The sequence below is a fragment of the Hemitrygon akajei genome, unplaced genomic scaffold (assembly GCF_048418815.1).
Source record: "Hemitrygon akajei unplaced genomic scaffold, sHemAka1.3 Scf000034, whole genome shotgun sequence".
Taxonomy (NCBI): domain Eukaryota; kingdom Metazoa; phylum Chordata; class Chondrichthyes; order Myliobatiformes; family Dasyatidae; genus Hemitrygon; species Hemitrygon akajei.
In genome coordinates this window covers 9,631,194-9,653,949 of record NW_027331920.1, presented here as the reverse complement: position 1 = coordinate 9,653,949, position 22,756 = coordinate 9,631,194, and the positions used below count along the sequence as shown (strand labels likewise).

Sequence of the window (22,756 nt, the reverse complement as noted above, 5' to 3'; positions counted from 1 at the left end):
GCCATATGGCCAACCCTCCTCCGCTCGTAGCCGGGCTTAGACAGTCCATGGCCGCGTTTTCTTATCTGTTGCCCGTTTAATGTGTTGTTGATCCCACACTAAACATTGAAAGGCCCAGAATTTCCACTGAACACATCCAGCAAAACCATGTTGATTCTCTGAGCAAACACGAGGAAATCTGCAGATGCTGGAAATTCAAACAACACACACAAAATGCTGGTGGAACACAGCAGGCCAGGCAGCATCTATAAGGAGAAGCACTGTTGATGTTTCGGGCCGAGCCCCTTCATCAGGACTAACTGAAAGGAGAGATAGTAAGAGATTTGAAAGTAGTGGGGGGAGGGGGAAATGCGAAATGATAGGAGAAGACCGGAGGGGGTGGGATGAAGCTAAGAGCTGGAAAGGTGATTGGCAAAAGGGATACAGAGCTGGAGAAGGGAAAGGATCATGGGACGGGAGGCCCAGGGAGAAAAAAAGGGGGAGGGGATCACCAGAGGGAGATGGAAAACAGGCAGAGTGATGGTCAGAGAGAGATAAAAAAACAAACAACTAAATATGTCAGGGATGGGGTAAGAAGGGGAGGAGGGGCATTAACGGAAGTGAGAGAAGTCAATGTTCATGCCATCAGGTTCGCGGCTACCCAGGTGTTGTTCCTCCAACCTGAATGTGGCTTCATCTTGACAGTAGAGGAGTCCATGGATAGACATATCAGAATGGGAATGGGACGTGGAATTAAAATGTGTGGCCACTGGGAGATCCTGCTTTCTCTGGCGGACAGAGCGTAGGTGTTCAGCGAAACGGTCTCCCAGTCTGCGTCGGGTCTCACCAATGTATAAAAGGCCACACCGGGAGCACCGGACACAGTATACCACACCAGCTGTCCTAATGAAGGGTCTCGGCCCGAACCGTCGTCAGTGCTTCTCCCTGCCTGGCCTGCTGTGTTCCACCAGCATTGTGTGTGTGTTGTTTGATTCCCCGAGTCTGCAACGCGCGTAGTGGACAATCGCGGTTCTGCAGGGGATCAGCAGCTCCCGGAACGCGAAAGCATTCTGAATCAGGAAGTGCTGGGAGTTAACATGGCTTCGAAAGGACCGGCCGAGAGTTTGAGCGAGGAGGTAATTTGTCCCATCTGCCTGGATTTCTTCACCGATCCGGTTATACTGGAGTGTGGACACAACTTCTGTCGCTCTTGTATCACACGGTGTTGGGAAAGTGAGGAGAGAAACTCCTGCCCGGAATGTAGAGAGGTGTTTGCTGACCGCACCCTCAGGGCGAATCGGGCCTTAGCAAATCTGGCTGAAAAATTTCGAAATCTAAACCTGAATCGGAAAGGGAAGGAAAGTAAACGTCACTGCGAGGAACATGAGGAAGAACTGAAGTTGTTTTGTGAAACGGACAAAACACTAATCTGTGTGATCTGTGCAGCTGCGCAGGAACACAGAGAGCATCGATTTGTGCTGATTGAAGAAGCTGTTAAAAACTATAAGGTAAAAACTAACGTTAATTTAACACTTAACACATTTCCTTTGTCCTTTGCTACACCTGACTCCTAACCTCCTCCCTCGTCACCATTCAGGGCCGCAAACAGCCCAGTTCCTCCCGTTTTTTCCATGGTCGATTGTCCTCTCATATTATATTCCTTCTTCTCCAGCCCTTTACCTCTTCCACCTGTCCCCTCTCAGCTTCTCACTTCATTACCCTCCCCCACGTCCCCCCTCACGTTGTTTCACCTGTCAGCTGGTTCTCATCTTTTTATTCTGGCTCCTGTCCCATTCCTTCCCAGTCCTAATGAAGGGTCTCATCCCGAAACACCGACTGTTTATTTCCCCTGAATAGATGCAGCCTGACTCACTGAGTTCCTCCGGCATTTTGTGTGATAATCGGGTTTGATCACCTGTTTCTTTTGATGCATCTTTGTTTCTATTTCCTTCACTCTCTGACATCCAGGATCAGCTAAAATCTTCCTTAGACTCTCTCACAAAAAAAAAATCAGACTTCCAGGAAAAGGAGCAGCAACAGAAAGAGAAGATTTCCGGATTTCAGGTGAGGCTTCCTGAGCATAATTTCTGATATTACTGTTGAGTTTTGCTCCCTTTAATGCAGAATAGCAGAGTATCGCAGCTCCAGTGACCTGGGTTTGATCCTGACCTCTGCTGCTCTCTGTGTGGAGTTTGCATGCTTCCCCTGTGACCACGAGAGATTCCGACACAACTCAAGGACATGCCGGATGAATGGCTAATTACCGTTAACCCTGTAAAGGTGGGGAGGGTGTGCGTGAATCAGATGGGAGTTTATGGGTCAATAAGTGAGAGTAGGTTTCAGGAAAACGTGAGGGAATGGTGTTGACGGGAATGCACTCAGAAGTAGCATGGACTCTAATAGACCGAACTTAACGATAAAAGGAAACAGAGCACAGCAATGCAGTATATTAATCTTCACCTTTCCTTCGACAGGAACAGTCACACAGCCTTCAGTCCCACATCACATCCCAGTTTGCTGAACTGCGCCAGATTATCACTGAGAAAGAGCAGAGCTTACTCAGGGATCTCAGGGAAGAAGAGAAGAGGATTCTCAACCCAATGGAGAAAAATCTTCTAGCTCTTCAAGAGAATATAAGGATTATTCATGAGGAAATCACTAAGTTAAAGGAACAGATGGATCAAAAAGACAGTGTGATATTTCTCAAGGTGAGGGATTCTATTTCAATTTGTTTCTGTCATAGGGCACTAAATGAACAGTGGTATATTTGAAATAAACACAGCACAGCGGCCAATTCTAACAAATCAATTGTCGCTGCTGGTGACATCACACAAGTTGTTATATTTGCATGATGCACCCTCCAATCACGCCAATAATGACATTTCAAAATGTCCAAGATACGTTTTCAGTCCTTCATTAGCAAAATACAATCTTGAAGCGATGAAACTTCAGGGTAATTCATTGTAAAGTAAGCTGCAACACAGTGGTCAAGAACAGAATGACATCCGCAGCTCAAAATTGCCCAGAACAAAGTACAGATACGTAACTTTTTCCCTTCGCTTTTACCATGCCTGCACTCACGTGACGAGTTACCATAATAAACACCTAACACAGAATACAATGCAGACAGAAAACAGATGTGTTGCTCCTACACACAGCATTTACAAATGGCAGTAAACTGTTTCTCATCAGACAATTGATGCATCTATTCAGGGTTGTTGTTGTCCCATAATAATAAGATTATTAAGGGATTGGACACGCTGGAGGCAGGAAGCATGTTCCCACTGATGGGTGAGTCCTGAACTAGAGGCCACAGTTTAAGAATAAGGGGTAGGCCATTTAGAACAGTGATGCGGAAAAACTTTTTCACCCAGAGAGTGGTGGATATGTGGATAACTTCTGTACATCCCAGGACTGAATGCAAATTTCTCTGAAATTATTTACTCCGATCATAACACAGAGCTGCTGACTGTTTCCTTAATTACCGTATTAAATATCCTCTAAAACTCCCATTAGCACCCAGTTCCAGTCACAGGCTGTGAGTGTGTCTGGTGCGGTGGGTGTGAGGGTCTCCCTGTCAATCAGTGAGAACAAAGAATTTGACCCACACATCAGACTTATCCTCCATAACCGGTTTCAATCAGATTACGGAAACTTTCACTGTCTCTTTATTTTTTGCATATATTTCGCATGGGATTATATCCCATTCTCTAGCATAAACAGGCCATTCGGTCCATCTTCTATCAATTTCCCTGCTTCACAATCCTCCTGCCACCTACTCACCACAACCAGCAACAGTGCCCCAAAATCTCTGGTCCCTCACGTGTTTATCCAGCCTCCCCATTACATTCAATCTCTGCTGTTCCATTTCAACCACTCCTGTGGCACTGAGTTCCACATCCTCTTCACTAAATTTCTTGTGGAATTTGTTAAAATCTATCTGGAATTACAACTCCCCACAAGTCTCCCCATAAATAGAGGTACTTCCTCCACCCGCACACGATCACATACATCACTGATCTTCAATTCCTCCATCCTATCACACTGACGTCATATCCAGATGAAAATGCACAGCCTGTCCTGTCTTCCCTGTAAGTTTCATCCTCTCAGTAATGGTCTGACATTCAGAAAAATTCCCTGTAAGTTACCCCGTGGTTCTGTATTGTCCGTGTGTTTGAGTGATTGCGGGAGTGGAAATTTTCAACACCTTGTAATGACAGTAAGTCCAAGTCTAATCAGATTTGTGTTTTGTTTATTTCAGGAGGAAGCTCGTCGGAACAGAAGGTAGGGCATGCTCTTTACTGAAACCCTGAATGGATTTGTAAAATAGTTCAGAATAGCAATTTATAACCAGCAGTTTAATATTTACAGGATTAATGACGATATCCAGGAATTGTCAGTGACAGATGAGATCCTACCGGTTGAAAAATTCGATCACCTCTATTTGTTGAACACAGTGCTGAGAGAAACGCTTGATGCTATTAATCGAGGTAAAACTTACAAAGATTCATTTCTCCTTGTTCATGAAGCTCAATTTAGTTCCAATTTGAGGCAAAGATTGTCTGTAATACTGGGCTGAAGGGGAACTGAAGTTTATTCCACATCAACCCCACCGACTGGGAGGCATCACTGTCACATGGTCAGCTGGAGATGTCAGACCCCTGAACACACCAGCACAGGGTCACAATACAACCAATACACGGGACTGGCAGATGATCCACTGTGTTCCAATCCCAGGCAAACGCACTAACACACCAGGACATGAGTTTGGATCTACCAGAGGAACTGGGAATTTAATACTGACGATAATATTGTAGGGAATAAAAGCAGGTATCAGTGTGGTGACAGGGATTGTCAGGAAAATACACAAGTCCTTCATGTGCCCTGTGAGTGCAGACTCTGACTGACACAGGTCTTTCCCCTTCCGGATCAGCATCTCTCACTGTTGTTAGAGGAGGAAGAGGGGAGTGGTCGTGATCGGGGACTGAATCGCCAGGGGAACAGACAGGAGAATCTATTGATGTGAACGGGGCACCCGAATGGTATGTTGCCTCCGGTGTGCCAGGGTCAGGGATACCTCGAATCGTGTCCGCAGCATTTTAGAGAGGGAGGGAAAAGAGCCAGATATCTTGGTAAATTTTGGGACAATGACATTGGAAGTAAAAGCAAAGAGGTCCTGAAAATAGAATTTGGAGAGCTTGGTAGAAAGCTCAGAAGCAGCACCCCCAGGGTTGTAATTTCTGGATTGCTGCCTGTGCCACGTGCTGGTGAGGGTAGAAACAGGATAATTTGACAGATAAACATGGCTGAGAAGATGGGGCTGGGGACAGGGATTCAGGTTCTTGGATCATCGGGATCTCATCTGGTGGAGGAATGGGTCGCACCTCAACCTGAGGGAGAACAATATTCTCACAGAGAGGTTTGATAGAGCTGTCGGGGAGGGTCTGAACTAATTTGGTGGGGTGGGGGGTTGGAAGTGGAGTGAAGGGAGAGGACTGATGGTAAAAATGCAAAGATATCGTGCAGTCAGACTGTCAGATAGGGCGGACAGATCCGAGGACAAAATTGCAGCCAGCAGGGTGAGTATCAGTGCATTAGGAATGCAGAATTAAAAAGGGTAGCAGATACAGTACACAAAGTGTTATATCTCAATGCATGGAGTATGAGAAATAAGGTGGATGATCTTGTTACACTATTACAGATTGTCAGGTATGATGTTGTGACCATCACGGAATCGTGGCTGAAGGATGGTTGTAGTTGGGAGCTGAATGTCCAAGGTTACACAATGTATCGGAGGAAGGAAGGAAGGCTGATGGGGTGGTGTGGCTCTGCTGGTAAATCAGCAGCAAGATGTGACATAGGATTGGAAGATGTTGAATCCTTGTGGGTTGAGGTAAGGAACTTCAAAAGTAAAAATGACACTGACACCAGTCATATACAGGCCTCCCAACAGTCAGTGGGTTGAGGCCCACAGATTACAACTGGAAATAGAAAAGGCTGATGAAAAGGGCAATGTTATGATAATCATGGGAGATTTCAACATGCAGGTCAATTGGGAAAATCTGGTTGGTAAAGGATCTCAAGAGAGTGAGTTTGTTGAATGCAATGTGATGGCTTTCTAGAGCAGTTTGTCGTTGAGCCTACTCGGGGAACAGCTCTACTGGATTGGGTGTTATGTATTGAACCAGAGGTGAGTAGTTAAAAGAAACCTTAGGAAGCAGTGCTCACAACGTCACTGAGTTCAACTTGAAATCTGAGAAGGAGAAAGTAAAGTCTGACATTGTAGTATTTCAGAGGAGTAAAAGAAATTACAGTGGTCTGAGAGAGGAGTTGGCCAAAGCAAATTGGAAGGAGATGCTGGCAGGGATGAGAGCAGAGCAGAAATGGTGTCAGTTTCTGGGAAAATGAGGAAGGTGAAGGATAGATGTATTCCAAAAATAAATAAATACTCAAATGGCAAAATAGTAAAACCGTGGCTGACAAGGGAAGACAAGTTAATGTAAAGGCAAAAGAGAGGGTATACATTTACAGGGGTGTCAAACTCATTTTAGGTCACGGGCCAGATTGGGCAAAATGCAGCTTCATGCGGGCCGGATCAGTCGGACGCGTGCGAACGCAGCTTTCGTTGCCTCCGTTTTTTCAGCCTGCTCTCATGTGTCTCAGTCTCTGCTATAACTACAAAGTGTTTCACTTTACAAATTCGGTTTCTTATGAAGAAGATTGCCAAGCAAGCATTATTTTTATGATTGGTATTAACTTACAGTCGTAGGCTACAAGAAAGTTGTGATGAGGGAGAGAGAAAAACGATGCTACGTTGGCTGAGATTGTTTTGGGAGCCACACCCATTACGTTAATAAACCATTTGAAATTGAACATTAGCAGACACAAATGTAGACCTAACAAAACAAATAGATAGATAGATAGATAGATAGATAGATAGATAGATAGATAGATAGATAGATAGATAGATAGATAGATAGATAGATACTTTATTCATCCCCATGGGGAAATTCAACTTTTTTCCAATGTCCCATACACTTGTTGTAGCAAAACTAATTACATACAATACTTAACTCAGTAAAGTATATGATATGCATCTAAATCACTCTCTCAAAAAGCATTAATAATAGCTTTTAAAAAGTTCTAAGTCCTGGCGGTAGAATTGTAAAGCCTAATGGCATTGGGGAGTATTGACCTCTTCATCCTGTCTGAGGAGCATTGCATCGATAGTAACCTGTCGCTGAAACTGCTTCTCTGTCTCTGGATGGTGCTATGTAGAGGATGTTCAGAGTTATCCATAATTGACCGTAGCCTACTCAGCGCCCTTCGCTCAGCTACCGATGTTAAACTCTCCAGTACTTTGCCCACGACAGAGCCCGCCTTCCTTACCAGCTTATTAAGACGTGAGGCGTCCCTCTTCTTAATGCTTCCTCCCCAACACGCCACCACAAAGAAGACGGCGCTCTCCACAACTGACCTATAGAACATCTTCAGCATCTCACTACAGACATTGAATGATGCCAACCTTCTTAGGAAGTACAGTCGACTCTGTGCCTTCCTGCACAAGGCATCTGTGTTGGCAGTCCAGTCTAGCTTCTCGTCTAACTGTACTCCCAGATACTTGTAGGTCTTAACCTGCTCCACACATTCTCCATTAATGATCACTGGCTCCATATGAGGCCTAGATCTCCTAAAGTCCACCACCATCTCCTTGGTCTTGGTGATATTGAGACGCAGGTAGTTTGAGTTGCACCATATCACAAAGTCCTGTATCAGTTTCCTATACTCCTGCTCCTGTCCATTCCTGACACACCCCACTATGGCCGTGTCATCAGAGAACTTCTGCACATGGCAGGACTCCGAGTTATATTGGAAGTCTGATGTGTACAGGGTGAACAGGACCGGAGAGAGTACGGTTCCCTGCGGCACCCCTGTGCTGCTGACCACCGTGTCAGACCTACAGTCTCCCAACCGCACATACTGAGGTCTATCTGTCAAGTAGTCGACTATCCAATCCACCATGTGAGAGTCTACTCCCATCTCCGTTAGTTTGTGCCTTAAGATCTTGGGCTGGATGGTGTTAAAGGCACTAGAGAAGTCAAGGAATGTAATCCTCACAGCACAACTGACCCCCTCTAGGTGAGAGAGTAAATGTAGGCTGCACAACTGCACCTAATTTTTATTAGCCTGCTTCCAGCAATCAAACCCAGAAAATGAACACAGTCAGCCTCTATTTTTTTATTGAAGTGATCACACTTACAATAATAGTCAGAAAATGAATGAATCACAATATTATGACACTCAATATTCCATTATGCATTTTGCTTACATGTTGCAGAACATCAAACTGTGTCACTCATTTTTCACTTGCTGCTTCCAGACACCTGACATCTATTGGTCTTATCCAGCCTGTCAACATCAGGGACCAGTTTCTGGGCAGTTCCGATTTTCATAATGTCATTTAGATGTTTGTGTGTCAGCTGCGAGCGCAGTTTGGATTTGTTAATGTTCATTGTGGAGAACGCCTGCTCACAGAGATATCTTGTCCCGACCATGCAAAGGATCTTTGAGGCAAAGTCTGTCATCTTGGGGTACATCGGTCCGAGGTATTGATAGAATGAGTCCAGACTCACAGTCTCAAATTTATATTTCAAAGCCGAGTTACACTGAATTTCAATTAGTTCCATTTGGAGTTCCTCCGGCACATCCGATGCTGCGGTGACGGCAAACGCTGAGCAAAATAGTGAGAATTCCTTCTGAGCTAACTGAAGATTTGAAAATGATTCTGAAACTTACTTTCCAGCCGTGATATTTTGTCCTTATAGCTGTCCATGTTGTCATTATTACCATGAGCGACACACACAGACTGCAAAGAGGGGAAATGAGCTGGGTTGCTCCGGGATAGTTTCATCTCCCACAGGCCTAATTTAATTTGAAAGGCACAAATGCTGTCGTAATATTCCGTAACAAGTTTGTTTGGGCCTTTGCATGTTAACATTAAGCACATTTAAGTGCTCTGTTATATCCACCAAAAATGCAAGATCGTGAAGCCAGTCTGGGTCATCGAACTCTGCCACTGGCTTCCCTTTCTCATTGATGAATAGTCAAATTTCCGCACGTAATTGAAAGAAAATGTTTGAGCACAACACCTCTGCTTAACCAGTAGACTTCAGTGTGGTAGGGTAGGCCGTGTCCAATATTACAAAGGTCGTGTTTAACACCCCCCCCACCCCCCCCGTCGGCTGGTCCGTAAGAATATTCTCAATATTAAACCGGTCCACGGTACAAAACAGAGTGGGTACCCCCGGCTCTTATGCATTATTTCTACTTCCGGGTTGCGGGATTTTACTTCTGGTCTTTTCTGCCCCAGTGCGCATGCGTGTGACTAATCAATTTGGAGTCGATCTCGCCTTTTACTGAGGCCGAGGTAGTAGATGTTGGGCTTATAAAGGTTGGTGACCACTACCCTAGAAAATGACACTGGAGAGGAGAAATGTGACAAAGGACGTGGCAGAGGTACTTATTCAATATTGTGTGTCAATCCTCACTGTGAATGATAACAGCTGTACGTCAGAAATGTGAGGGTGTCCGGGGAGAGAAATGAGTGCTGTTGCTAATACTAAGGAGAGAGTGCGTGGGACGATTGAAGGTCTGAAGGTACCTGGACCAGGTGGACCACACCCCAGTGTTCGGAAAGAGTTAGCTGAAGAGAATATGGGGGCATTAGTAATGATCTTTCAAGAATCAATAGATCATTCAAGATGACTGGAAATTGCAAAGGTCACTTCACTCTTTAAGAAGGCAGAGCAGCTGGGGAAAGAAAATTATAGGTGAGTTAGTCTGGATGTGGTGTGCTTGGGAAGATGTTAGAGTCCAGTATTAAGGACGAGCTTTCGGGTACATGGAAGCACATGATAAAATAGGGCAAAGACAGCTTGCCTTCCCTTAAGGCAGGGGTGTCAAACTCATTTTAGGTCACGGGCCGGATTGAGAAAAATGCGACTTCATGCGGGCCAGATCAGTTGTGCACGCGCGCGTGTTCCCACAGCTTTCGTTGCCTTAATTTTTTCAACCTGCTCTCATGTGTGTCAGTCTCTGCTATCTCTAAAATTGTTTCACTTTACGAATTTTGTTTTTTATGAAGCAGATTGCCTAGCAAGCATTCTTTTTATGATTGATATTAACTTACAGACGTAGATTACAAGAAAGTAGGCAACAAGAAAGAAATGATGCTATTTCGGCTAAGATTGTTTTAGGAGCCATACCTTTTCCATTAATAAACCGTTTGAAATCAAGCATTAGCAAACACAAATGTAGACCTAACGTAGGGGTGTGAAACTCAAATACACAGTGGGCCAAAATTTAAAAATCAGTACAAGTCGAGGGCCGGACTGGTTCAGCGTTTATTGCAAAACTTATTGAAATGAATTTATTACACATATTAACCTGGAACTAACAAAGCTTAGGTTATTGCCTACAAAAACAACATTGAACATTAAATAAATAAAAAATCAGTTGCATTTATTTCTTATGGCTTTATCTGCAGCTTTTCCGGAGTAATTTCTAATGAAAACATTTTTCCACAGGCCAACACTCTGTGATTCACACTAGTCTAAGCCAGATACTTGGCATCTCATCTTGGATGCAAGTTCATCAATGTTTGGAGTCAGGCTCTGAGCTGAGGAAATCCTCAGAATTGAGTGAAGGTGTTCATCAGAAAGACGACTCCTGTGTGATGTTTTGTTTATCTTCATCAAAGAGAACAGTTGTTCACACAGATATGTGCTGCCAGACATAGAGAGCATTTGAGCAGCTTGGGTACGCAGCTGGGGCATTGTGTCGGGAATGAAACGTGGAAACTGTGCAGCGCCCACCGAGTCATACTTTGCCTTGAGTGTGTCACTACATTGGAGTTCAGTCAGCTCCATTTGTATGTTGGTTGGTGCGCTTTCCCCGTCAGCTGCAAATGGATTACTGAGCAGTTCAAACCTGCTTTTTTGGGCTTCAAAGTCGGCAAATCGCCGTGTGAAGTCGGCACCAAGTATGCTAAGTTTTTCAGCAAACTTTGCACGTGGGAACACTGCGGTAGAAACCTGCTCTTTCATAGTTTGGCAACACGGAAAATGGCTCAAGTTTTCTTGCTGCATCTGCGTCTCCCACAGGCGCAGCTTGGTTTTAAAAGCCCTCACCGCAGCGTACATGTCTGTGATCACACGACCCCGCCCCTGAAGCTGCACGTTGAGCGCATTGAGATGGCTCGTGATGTCACACAGAAACGCCATTTCACAAAGCAACTTTTTATCCCGGAGCTCTGTTGTGTCTTTCCCTTTGCTTTCCATGAACTGACAGATCTCCTCACGCAACTCGAAACATCTTTTCAGCACTTTTCCTTGGCTTAACCATCGCACCTCTGTGTGAGGGCAAATCATTATATTCTGAACCCAACTCCTCCAGAAACGATTTGAACTCACGGTGATTCAAACCTTTGGCTCTTATGAAGTTAACTGCTCGTGTTATGGTGCTCATTATATGTTCCATTTTCAAGGCTTTGCCACACAACGATTCCTGGTGTATGATGCAGTGATAAGCTGTCAGCTCACCTGCGCCGTTTTCCTCCCGCATCTTCCGGATCCTGCCCACCAATCCACTATTTTGACCGCACATCGCGGGCGCTCCATTTATTCATTAATGATATTCAGGAAATAAACCAGGGAAACCGAATAAACACTAAAAACCCTGAAAACCTGGTACCTGAATAAACTCAGCATTAGCCATATCATACGCCATAGGCACTTCGATTACTGGGGCCAGCTTTAATAGTAATTAGATATTATCTCGCGGGCCAAAGATAATTCCACCGTGGGCCGGATTTGGCCCGCGGGCCTTGAGTTTGACATATATGGTATACAACACAACAAAAATTAGTAGGAAGACAGAGGATTGGGAAGCTTTTAAATATCTACAGAGAGGAACTAAAAGGATGATTGGTGGGAAAAAATAAACAAGAAATTGATTTGAATTGAATTGACTTTATTACTTACATCCTTCATACACAATGAGGATTAAAAATCTTTACTTTACGTCTCCGTCTAAATGTGCAATGTGCAATTTATAGTAATTTATGATGAATTATTTGTATAACATGCTGGTCAATATAACATAGAAATACAGATGTGTCAGCACGAGTTAATCAGTCTGATGGCCTGGTTGAAGAAGCTGTCCCGGAGCCTGTTGCTCCTGGCTTTTACGCTGCTGTACCGTATCCCGGATGGTAGCAACTGGTACAGTTTGTGGTTCGGGTGACTCTGGTCTCCAATGATCCTTCAGGCTTACACACCTGTCTTTGTAAAACAAGTTAGCAAACAATATCAAATTGTTTTTCAAGTATTGTAAACAAATAAAACAGAGATGAGAGTGGATATAGGACCGCAAGAAAATGAGATATATAATAACGCGGGATAAAGAGATTGCAGATAAACCAAATATTTTGCACCAGTCTTCACCGTGGAAGACACTAGCAGTGTGCCCGGTGTTGAATGGTGCTAGGGAAGAGAAGTGAGTGCAGTTACTGTTACAAGGGAGAAGGTGCTCAAAAATCTGAAAGCCGTAAAGGTACATAAGTCACCCGGACCAGATGAACTGCACCCTAGTGTTCTGAAAGAGGTCGCAGTAGAAATTATGGAGGCATTTGAAATAATCTTTCAAAAATCACTGGACCCTGGCATGGTGCCAGAGGACTGGAAAATGGCAAATGTCACTTAGCCCTTTAAGTAAGGAGGAAGACAGCAGAAAGGAAATTATTGACCAGTTAACAATCACTCCTGTGGTTGGGAAGAAATTGGAGTCAATTGTTAAGTATGAGGTTATGGAATACTTGGTGACACTGGACAAGACAGGACAAGTCAGCATGGCTTTGTTAAGGGAATATCCTGCCTGACAAACCTGTTGGGATTCTTTGAGGAGATTACAAGCAGGATAGATAAAGGGGATGCAGTGGATGTTGTATATTTGGAATCTCGGAAGGCCTTTGACAAGGTGCCACACATGAAGGTGGTAACCAGGTTAAGAGGCCATGGTATTACAGAAAAGTTACAGGCATGGTTAGAACATTGGCTGATTGGTAGGGAACAGAAAATGAGAGTAAAGGGATCCTTTTCTGGTTGGTTCCACAGGGGTCAGTGTTAGGCCACCTTCATTTTACGCTGTATATCAAGATTTAGCTGAGGAATGGACCATAAGATATAGGAGCAGAAGTTGGCCATTTAGCCCATTGAGTCTGCTCCACCATTCAGTCATGGGCTGATCCAATTCTTCCAGTCATCCCCACTCCCCTGCTTTCACCCTATACTCTTTGATGCCCTGGCTAATCAAGAACCTATCTATCTCTGCCTTAAATATGACTTGGCCTTAGCAACAAATTCCACAGATTTTCCACACACTGACTAAAGTAGTTTCTCCGCATCTCAGTTCTAAAAGGACGTCCTTCAATCCTGTATTCATACCCTCTTGTCCTAGAGTAGATGGCTTTGTTTCCAAGTTTGCATATGATACAAAGATTGGTGTAGGGGCCGGTAGTGTTGAGGAAACAGTTAGGCTGGACAAGGACTTGAATGATGAGAATGGGAAAGAAAGTGGCAAATGATATACAATGTTGGAAAATGCATGGCCATGCTCTTTGGTCGTAGAAATAATGTGCAGATTTTTTTTTCAGATGGGGAGAAAACCCAAAAGGCTGAGAATAAAATGGACTTGGCAGTCATTCTGCAGAACACACTAAAGGTTAACTTGCAGGTAGAGTCAGTGGTGAGGAAGGCAAATCCAATGTTAGCATTCAATTCAAGGGGTTTAGATAGCATTCAATCCAAGAGCAGGGATGTGATGCTGAGGCTTTATAAGGCACTGGTGAAGCCTCACCTTGAGTATTGTGAACAGTTTTGGGCTCCTCATCTAAGAAAAGATGTGCTGGCATTGCAGAAGGTTCATTTCATAAGGATCATTCCAGGAATGAAAGGGTTATCATACGAGGAACGTTTGATAGCTCTGTGTCTGTACTCGCTGGAATTTAGAAAGATGAGGGGGGATCTCATTAAAACCTTTCGAATGTTGAAAGTCCTAGACAGAGTAGATGTGGAAAGGATGTTTCCCATGGTGGTGGAGTTTAGGACAACAGGGCACAACCTCAAGATAGAGGGGCGTCTATTTAAAACAGATGCGAAGAAATTTGAGCCAGCGGCTGGTGAATTTGTGGAACCTTTTGGGTGTATTTAAGGCAGAGCTTGACAGGTTCTAGATTGGACACAGCATCAAAGGTTACGGGGAGAAGACCAGGTAGTGGGGCTGAGGAGGGAAAAAAAGGATCAGCCATGTTTGAATGGCGGAGCAGACTCGATGGGCAAATGGCCTAATTCTGCTCCTATGTCTTATGGTTATCAGACCACTACATTGAAGCATTGTGAGAATGAGCTCGGACACACCAACAAGCATTGACATAGGTCAAGATTTCACCTCAGGAGAAGCACACACAGCATAACCGGCCTGGCAAAGCTCCCTCACACACATAAACAGGAAGGACTGGCAGATTGTAGTCAGAGCCTCAGCAATGTACGTTGTTATTTCCCCCAGTAACCTGGAAACCAATCTCTTCACAGACAGTCATTTATTCATTTAAACAACTCAATCACGTGTGATACATTGTCAACACACTCCAGACATGTGATGACACACTGTAACATACAAATTCTTCAATGTGTACACTCTCCTTCAATGTGTACACACGGATATTTACCACAATCAACACACACACAATATACTATCAGAGTGTGACACACGTCCACAGAAACAGGCACAAATTTCCATTTAGGATTGAAATCTGCCATCCTTACCTCTGACGTGACGTCACATCAACACTTCACAGACAGACTCCGGGGTGAGATTCCTCAGGAGGATGATCTGGGAGGGTTTAACGGATGTTGAACTCACGGCCCACTTCATCAATTTGCAAGACTAAGATGTCTTCTTCAGCATGTCCCATTTGTGTGTGTTTGCAACCCCCATCCCTCTAACCATTTCCCATCTGTGTACCTGCCCAAATTTATTTTAAAATATTTTATTTTTACCTGTTTCTACAGCGTCTGAGGGCAAATTCCATTCACCAACCTCCCTCTCTATGAGAATGTTAACCGATAGACCACTCAGAAAAATTTCCCGTCTCACTTTCAATCCGAGGCCTCTGGTTCTGTACTCCCATTTCTTGGAAAAAGAAACGTTACTTAAGCTCCTTATGAATTATTTACCTTGATAAGGGGTCATACCTGAACATCCTACACTACAGCTGAATAGCCCAAGCTTATCCACTCTCTGCTTTTAACCCAAGCCCCCAGTCCTGGTAACATCCTCCTGAAGCCTCCTGTCCAGTGTAATGAAATCCTCCCCATATTCGGGAACCGGAAATGCAGACAATGCTCCAAGTGTGGTCTATCATCAACATCAAAGGCCTTGCTGAATTTCATGTGGACAGTGTGGAATAGGCTTTAGATTGGGACAAGAAGGGTGGCGTGGGAGCTAAATTCTGAAGGGAGGCAGTTTTTTAAAAAACTTCGTATACAAGAATGGCGAGACTGCGCAGGACAGCGCGGAGAGTTGAAAAAGATGACCACCCTATACAGCGGGCAGCGGAGTGGGTGGCAGCAGAGTGTAGGGCTTTGGCTCAACGGGCTTAGGCGGTAACGGGAAGAGGCGAGAGCGAGGCACCGACTCTTTTCCTCCCCTTGGCAAATCGGCCCGACGGACGGGGGATCAGCAGGGCACATTAGCTGACGGTTTAAAAAGTTCGTGTGCTTGGCGAAGTAAGTGGGTGAGTAGACCTATCTTTCTTTGTTTCATTCCTGTAGAATTAGGTAGCATGTCTGCAGGGTTAGTGCTTTGTTCAGGGTGTCGGATGTGGGAATCCTGCGAGACCTCCAGCCTCCCTGATAGCCACATCTGCACCAGGTGAACCGAGATTCAGCTCCTCGGAGACCGTGTTAGGGATCTGGAGCTGCAGCTTGATGACCTACTGCTTATTCGAGAAAATGAAGAGGTGATAGACAGGAGCTACAGGGAGGTAGTCATCCCTAGGCTACAGGGGTCAGAAAACTGGGTGACTGTCAGGAGGGGGAAGGGAAATGCCCGGATAGTGGAGAGCACCCCTGTGGCTGCCCCCCTCAGCAACAAGTATATCATTTCGGATGCTGTCGAGGGGGATGACCTGACAGGGGACGGCCACGGTGACCGGGTCTCTGGCACTGAGCCTGGCGCTGTTGTGCAGGAGGGAAGGAGGGAGAAGAGGAATGCGGTAGTCATAGGGGATTCCATAGTCAGGGGAACAGACAGGAGATTCTGTGAGCCTGGTAGAGATACCCGCATGGTGTGCTGCCTCCCAGGTGCCAGGGTACGGGATGTCTCGGTTCGGGTCCAGAATATTCTGAAGGGAGAGGGCGAGCAGCCAGCTGTCTTGGTACATGTTGGTACCAATGACATAGAGAGGAAAAGGGAGGAGGTCCTGAAGAGAGATTTCCCGGAGTTAGGAAGGAAGCTGAGAAGCAGGACCTCCAGGGTAGTAATCTCCGGATTGCTACCTGTGCCCCGTGCTAGCGAGGGCAAGAATAGTAGGATCAGGCAGATGAATGCGTGGCTGAGAGACTGGTGCAGGGGGCAGGGCTTCAGATTCTTGGATCATTGGTATCTCTTCAGGGGGACGTATTACCTGTTCAAAAAGGACGGGTTACACCTGAACCATAGCGGGAATGTTTAATAGAGCTGTTAGGGAGGGTTTAAACTAATTTGGCAGGGGGATGGGAAACCGGAATGATAGAGTGGAGGAGGGGGAGAACAGAAATAAATCTAAGATAGTGAGCAGTAAAGATGTCAGGAAGGACAGGCAGGTGATGGGGCAAATTTGCAGCCACTGGGATGAGTTGCAGTGCAATCAAATCAAAAAGTATCAAATACTGGAGTTAAGGTGTTATACTTAAATACACACAGCATAAGGAATAAGGTGGATGATCTTGTCGTACAGCTACAGATTGGCAGGTATAATTTTGTGGCCATCACTGAGACGTGGCTAAAGGATGCATGTCTCTGAGAGCTGAACATCCAAGGATACACGGTGTATCGGAAGGATAGGCAGGTAGGCAGAGGGGTTGGCGTGGCTTTATTGGTAAGAAATGATATTAAATCATTAGAAAGAGGTGACATAGGATCGGAAGAATCTTTCTGGGTTGAGCTAAGAAATAGCGGGGTAAAAGGATCCTGATGGCTGTTATCTACAGGCCTCCTAACAGCTGCAGTGAGGTGGACTACAAATTACAACAGGAAATTGAAAAGGCTTGCCAGAAGGGCAGTGTTATGATAATTGTGGGGGATTTTAACATGCGAGTGGATTGGGAAAATCAGGTCGACACTGGATCTCAAGACAGAGAATTTGTAGAATGTCTACGAGATGGCTTTTCAGAACAGCTTGTTGTTGAGCCCACTAGGGGATCAGAGGTACTGGATTGGATATTGTGTAATGACCCAGAGGTGATTAGAGAGATTGAGGTGAAGGAACCGTTAGGAGGCAGTGATTGTAACATGATTGAGTTCACTGTGAAATTTGAGAAAGAGAAGCCGAGATCCGATGTGTCGGTATTGCAGTGGAGTAAAGGAAATTACAGTGGCACGAGAGAGGAACTGGCCAAATTTGACTGGAAAGGGACACTAGCGGAAGGGCGGCAGAGCAGCAGTGGCTGGAGTTTATGCGAGAAGTGAGTCAGGTGCAACATAGATATATTCCAAAAAAGAAGAAATTTTCGAATAGAAAAACGATGCGACCGTGGCTGAGAAGAGAAGTCAAAGCCAAAGTAAAAGCAAAGGAGAGGGCATTCAAGGAAACAAAAATTAGTGGGAAGACAGAGGATTGGGAAGTTTTAAAAGCTTACAAAAGGAAACTAAGAAGGCCGTTAAGAGGGAAAAGATTAACTATAAAAGGAAGCTAGCAAATAACATCAAAGAAGATGCTAAAAGTGTTTTCAAGTATATAAAGAGTAAAAAACGGGTGAGAGTGGAGAAAGGACCAATAGAAAATGATGCTGGAGAAATTGTAATGGGAGATAAGCAGATGGCTGAGGAACTGAACGAGTATTTGCATCAGTCCTCACTGAGGAAGATATCAGCAGTATACCGGGCACTCAAGGGTGTCAGGGAAGAGAAGTGTGCGCAGTCACAATTACAACAGAGTAAGTACTCAGGGAGCTGGATAGTCTAAGGGTAGATAAATCTCCAGGACCAGATGGAATGCACCCTTGTGTTCTGAAGGAAGTAGCTGTGGAGATCGCGGAGGCATTAGCAATGATCTTTCAAAAGTCAATAGACCCTGGCATGGTTCCGGAGGAGTGGAAGATTGTAAATGCAACTCTGGTATTTAAGAAGGGGGCAAGGAAGCAAAAAGTAAATTATAGACCTGTTAGCTTGAGAAATGGTTGGGAAGTTTCTGGAGTCAATTGTCAAGGATGAGGTTATGGAGTACCTGGAGGCATATGACAAGATAGGCCAAACTCAGCATGGTTTCCTTGAAGGAAAATCCTGCCTGACAAACCCATTGAAATTTTTTGAGGAAATTACAAGTAGGCTAGACAAGGGAGATGCAGTGGATGTTGTGTATTTGGATTTTCAGAAGGCCTTTGACAAGGTGCCGCACATATGAGGCTGCTAAACAAGATAAGAGCCCATGGAATTATGGGAAATTTATATATGTGGATAGAGCGTTGCCTGATTGGCAGGAAACAGAGAGTGGGAATAAAGGATCCCATTCTGGTTGGCTGCCAGTTACCAGTGGTGTTCCACAGGGGTCCGTGTTAGGGCCGCTTCTTTTTACGTTGTATATCAACGATTTGGATTATGGAATAGATGGTTTTGTGGCTAAGTTTGCTGATGATACAAAGATAAGTGGAGGGGACGGTAGTGCTGAGGAAACAGAGAGTCTGCAGAGAGACTTGGATAGATTGGAAGAATGGTCAAAGAAGTGGCAAAAGAAATACAATGTTGAAAAGTGTATGGTCATGCACGTTGGTAGAAGAAATAAACGGGCAGACTATTATTTAAATCGAGTAATAGAACGGAGATGCGAAGAATTTTTTTTAGCCAGAGGGTGGTGAATCTGTGGATTTCTTGCGGCTGCGGAAGCCAGGTCATTGGGTGTATTTAAGGCAGAGATTGATAGGTATCTGAGTAGCCAGGGCATCAAAGGTCATGGTGAGACAGTGGGGGAGTGGGAATAAATGGGAGAATGGATCAGCTCATGATAAAATGGCGGAGCAGATTCGAACGACCGAATGGCCGGCTTCTGCTGCTTTGTCTTATGGTCTTATTTGAATGCACCGGTATACGGAATAAGGATCTTGTAGCACAGGTAGAGTTTGGCAGGTACAAACTTAGGCAGGTACGATTTTAGTCGAAGGAATAAAGACATAGACAATTCTGTAAACAGGGCAAAATTCAAAAATCAGAGGTGCAAAGGGACATGCGTGTCCTTGTGCAGGATTCCCTGAAGGTTAACTTGCAGTTTGTGTCAGTGGTAAGATTGGCAAACTCAATGTTTGCTTTCATTTCGAGAGGATTAGAGTACAAGAGCAAGGATGTAATGCTGAGGTTTTATAAGGCATTGGTCAGACCACACTGGGAGTATTGTGAGCAGTTTTGGTCCCTTCTATTGGAAAACATGTACTGGCATTGGAGGGGGTGCAGAAGATTCACAAGAATAATTCCGGGAATGAAAGAGTTAACATATGAGGAGTGTTTGATGGTTCTGGGCCTGTACTCACGGGAGTTTAGAAGAATGGCTGATTTATTATCCCTCTCAACCCTGTTCTCCCGCCTCCTCCCCGTAACATTGGAGACACTGACCAATCAAGAAGTTTACTTATTAACTTCTGCTTTAAAAATCAAACAGGAGAAAATCTGCAGATGCTGGTAATCCAAGCTACACAGGTCCTGATGAAGGGTCTCGCCAGATCTCCCTGACACCTGTCTGGAGAGAGTTGATGTTGGGAGGATGTGGGTGGGTCGAGAACGGTAAGCACAGCCTCCGACTATAGGGATGTCCATTTAGGGCAGAGATGGGGAGAAATTCCTTTATCCACAGGATAGTGAATTTGCCACAGGCAGCTGTGGAGGCCAAATAATTGAGTATATTTAAAGCAGAGTAACACACACAAATTGTTGGAGGAACAGCAGGCCGGGAAGTTTCTATGGAAAAGAGTAAACAGTCCACGGTTCAGACTGAAACACTTCATCAAGACATGTGTTGCTTAAGGGTTCCTGCAAATTCATCCCCTGCCCTAATGAGGGGCTGCGGGGGATGGGGTTGTGGGAAAGGGGACAAAGTCATCCTCATCTGCCATCTTTGCCCCCTCTAGCTTCTCATTACGTCTACACACACAGTTCACCCACAGGCTTTCCACCCCTCCCCCTCCTGGTTCAATCTGCCATTCATCTCTCCCCTACTGGTTCCCATTATCACCTCCTTTACTGTCTCAAACCATCATACTCCCCCACTTCACACTCACAAATGAATGTGAACATTGTATGACGGCCCTGTTTCTGTGCTGTACTGCTCTATGTTCTCTGTTCCCAGTTGCAAAGAATGAGAGGAGATCTCATGGAAACACAAAATTCTTTCAGGGGTCAACAGGCAGGAGTGAGGGAGGATGTTTCCCCTGTCTGAGGAGTCAAGGACCAGGGGTCTCTCTGCTCTTCATCCAGCGGTAAACCCTTGGGTAGACATTAGTTGTCCATCCGATCCCCGGGGCCGCGCTGCCCGAGTCTCCCCCCCGATCCCCGGGGCCGCGCCGCCCGAGTCTCCCCCCGATCCCCGGGGCCGCGCCGCCCGAGTCTCTCCCCCCGAACCCCGGGGCCGCGCTGCCCGAGTCTCCCCCCGATCCCCGGGGCCGCGCTGCCCGAGTCTCCCCCCGATCCCCGGGGCCCCGCTGCCCGAGTCTCCCCCCGATCCCCGGGGCCCCGCTGCCCGAGTCTCCCCCCGATCCCCGGGGCCCCGCTGCCCGAGTCTCCCCCCGATCCCCGGGGCCGCGCCGCCCGAGTCTCCCCCCGATCCCCGGGGCCGCGCCGCCCGAGTCTCCCCCCGATCCCCGGGGCCGCGCCGCCCGATTCTTCCCCCGATCCCCGGGGCCGCATTGCCCGAGTCTCCCCCCGATCCCCGGGGCCGCGCTGTCCGAGTCTCCCCCCGATCCCCGGGGACTCTCTAATTCTCTGCTTCTCCCCCCAGTCTCTGTCACCCTGGATGTGGAAACGGCGCATCCGTGTCTCGAGGTGTCTGAGGATCGGAAGAGTGTGAGATGGACCGGGACCCAGAGGAATCTCCCTAACACCGGGAAGAGATTCACATTCTGGGAATGTGTGCTGGGATCGGAGGGATTCACATCGGGGAGACATTACTGGGAGGTGGAGGTGACGGGGAATCAGGACTGGGGTCTGGGAGTCGCCGCAGGGTCTGTGAAGAGGAAGAGAGGGGTCAGACTGAGTCCGGAGACCGGATTCTGGGTCATCGGGCGGGATGATGACGTGTTACATCGGGATTATGACGTGTCCCTTGGTTGTATCTTCCTCCGTCTTGTCTCCTCCCCCGAGTCCCATCTCCCTGCCGGTCCCATCCCCGGGAGGGTGGGAGTTTATCTCAGTTACGAGTCCGGGACAGTTTCATTTTACAACGCGGAGACCAAGTCCCATCTCCACACCTTCAACAGGAATAAATTCACGGGGAAACTTTATCCTTTCTTCGCGACCTGGGATGAAAACCAGTGGCTGAGAATCTGCTCCGGTTCCGCTTCGATCTGTAAACGGGTCGGGTCCCGGGACCGGCGTCAGGAGTAAAGTCCCTGTAAATATAAATGTGCGGAGAGTGCAGCTAAATACGTGGCTAAGGAGATGGTGCAGGTGGAGGGCTTCATGTTTCTGGACAATTGGGCTTTGTTCCCGGGAAGGTGGGGCTTGTTCCGACGGGACGGTTTGCCCCTGAACTGGAGGGGGAGTAACATTCTTGCGGATAGATTTGCCAGTGCTGCTCGGCGGGGGGGGGGGGGGGGTAAAAAAGATTTGCAGAGGGAGGGGAACCAGAGTGTTAGAGCAGATAATGAGGTGGAGGAGGATAAAGGTCATGCGAGGTCTGCATGTATAGACAGAAATCAAAGGTTTGTACATTAGGTTGTAAATTAATTTTCAGAGCTTTAGAAATTGTAGAAAATAAAGATTTCCAAAAAGATTTTGATGAAGAACTTGACCAGAACATATGTGAAAAAGTGGCTACTTCAGTTTTACACCTATCGCAATAATTGCCTATGTTAGGAAATATTTTGGATAGTCTCTCGTTTGTTAAATAGTAACAGTGAACAATTTTAAATTGAATTAAACACTGATTGGCACATATCAAAGAAGAATTGACCATCTTCATTAACAAAGGTCATATTAAGTTCTCTCTCCCAATCTTGTTTAATTTTTACTGATTAAGGGGATCTGTTTTTCTTTTTGCAGATTTATTTATTTTTATTTTCATTTATTTTGTGATGGTCGATTGATGACTTTTGAAGAGTTAATTAGCAAATATTCTCTCTCTCACACACTTTCCGCAATATCTTCAGGTTAGACATTATTTACAAAAATAATTATCTAAGTTTCAATATATGCAAGAATCAGATTAGTTGGATAGTATTTTGAATATGAATCCTTTAGTAAGAGAATTTGTAATTCT

At 45.7% G+C, this 22,756-nt stretch overlaps 1 protein-coding gene across 4 annotated transcripts; it reads left to right on the top strand.

The window, feature by feature from the left end:
* The first annotated feature begins 1,070 nt into the window (after nucleotides 1-1,070).
* Nucleotides 1,071-22,071, top strand: LOC140720012 (zinc-binding protein A33-like). Of its 4 annotated transcripts, XM_073034918.1 has the most exons (7): nucleotides 1,071-1,487; nucleotides 1,948-2,043; nucleotides 2,454-2,687; nucleotides 4,241-4,263; nucleotides 4,351-4,469; nucleotides 20,630-20,759; nucleotides 21,278-21,443. In XM_073034918.1, the coding sequence occupies exons 1-7, from the start codon at nucleotides 1,077-1,079 to the stop codon at nucleotides 21,327-21,329; spliced, it is 1,065 nt and encodes a 354-aa protein (XP_072891019.1). In that variant the 5' UTR covers nucleotides 1,071-1,076; the 3' UTR covers nucleotides 21,330-21,443. The 4 variants fall into 4 exon arrangements, with proteins under 4 accessions (XP_072891019.1, XP_072891017.1, XP_072891018.1 ...); XM_073034916.1 differs by lacking the exon at nucleotides 20,630-20,759 and having other exon boundaries at nucleotides 21,278-22,071; XM_073034917.1 differs by lacking the exons at nucleotides 20,630-20,759; nucleotides 21,278-21,443 and adding an exon at nucleotides 10,566-11,998.
* The last annotated feature ends 685 nt before the right edge of the window (nucleotides 22,072-22,756 follow it).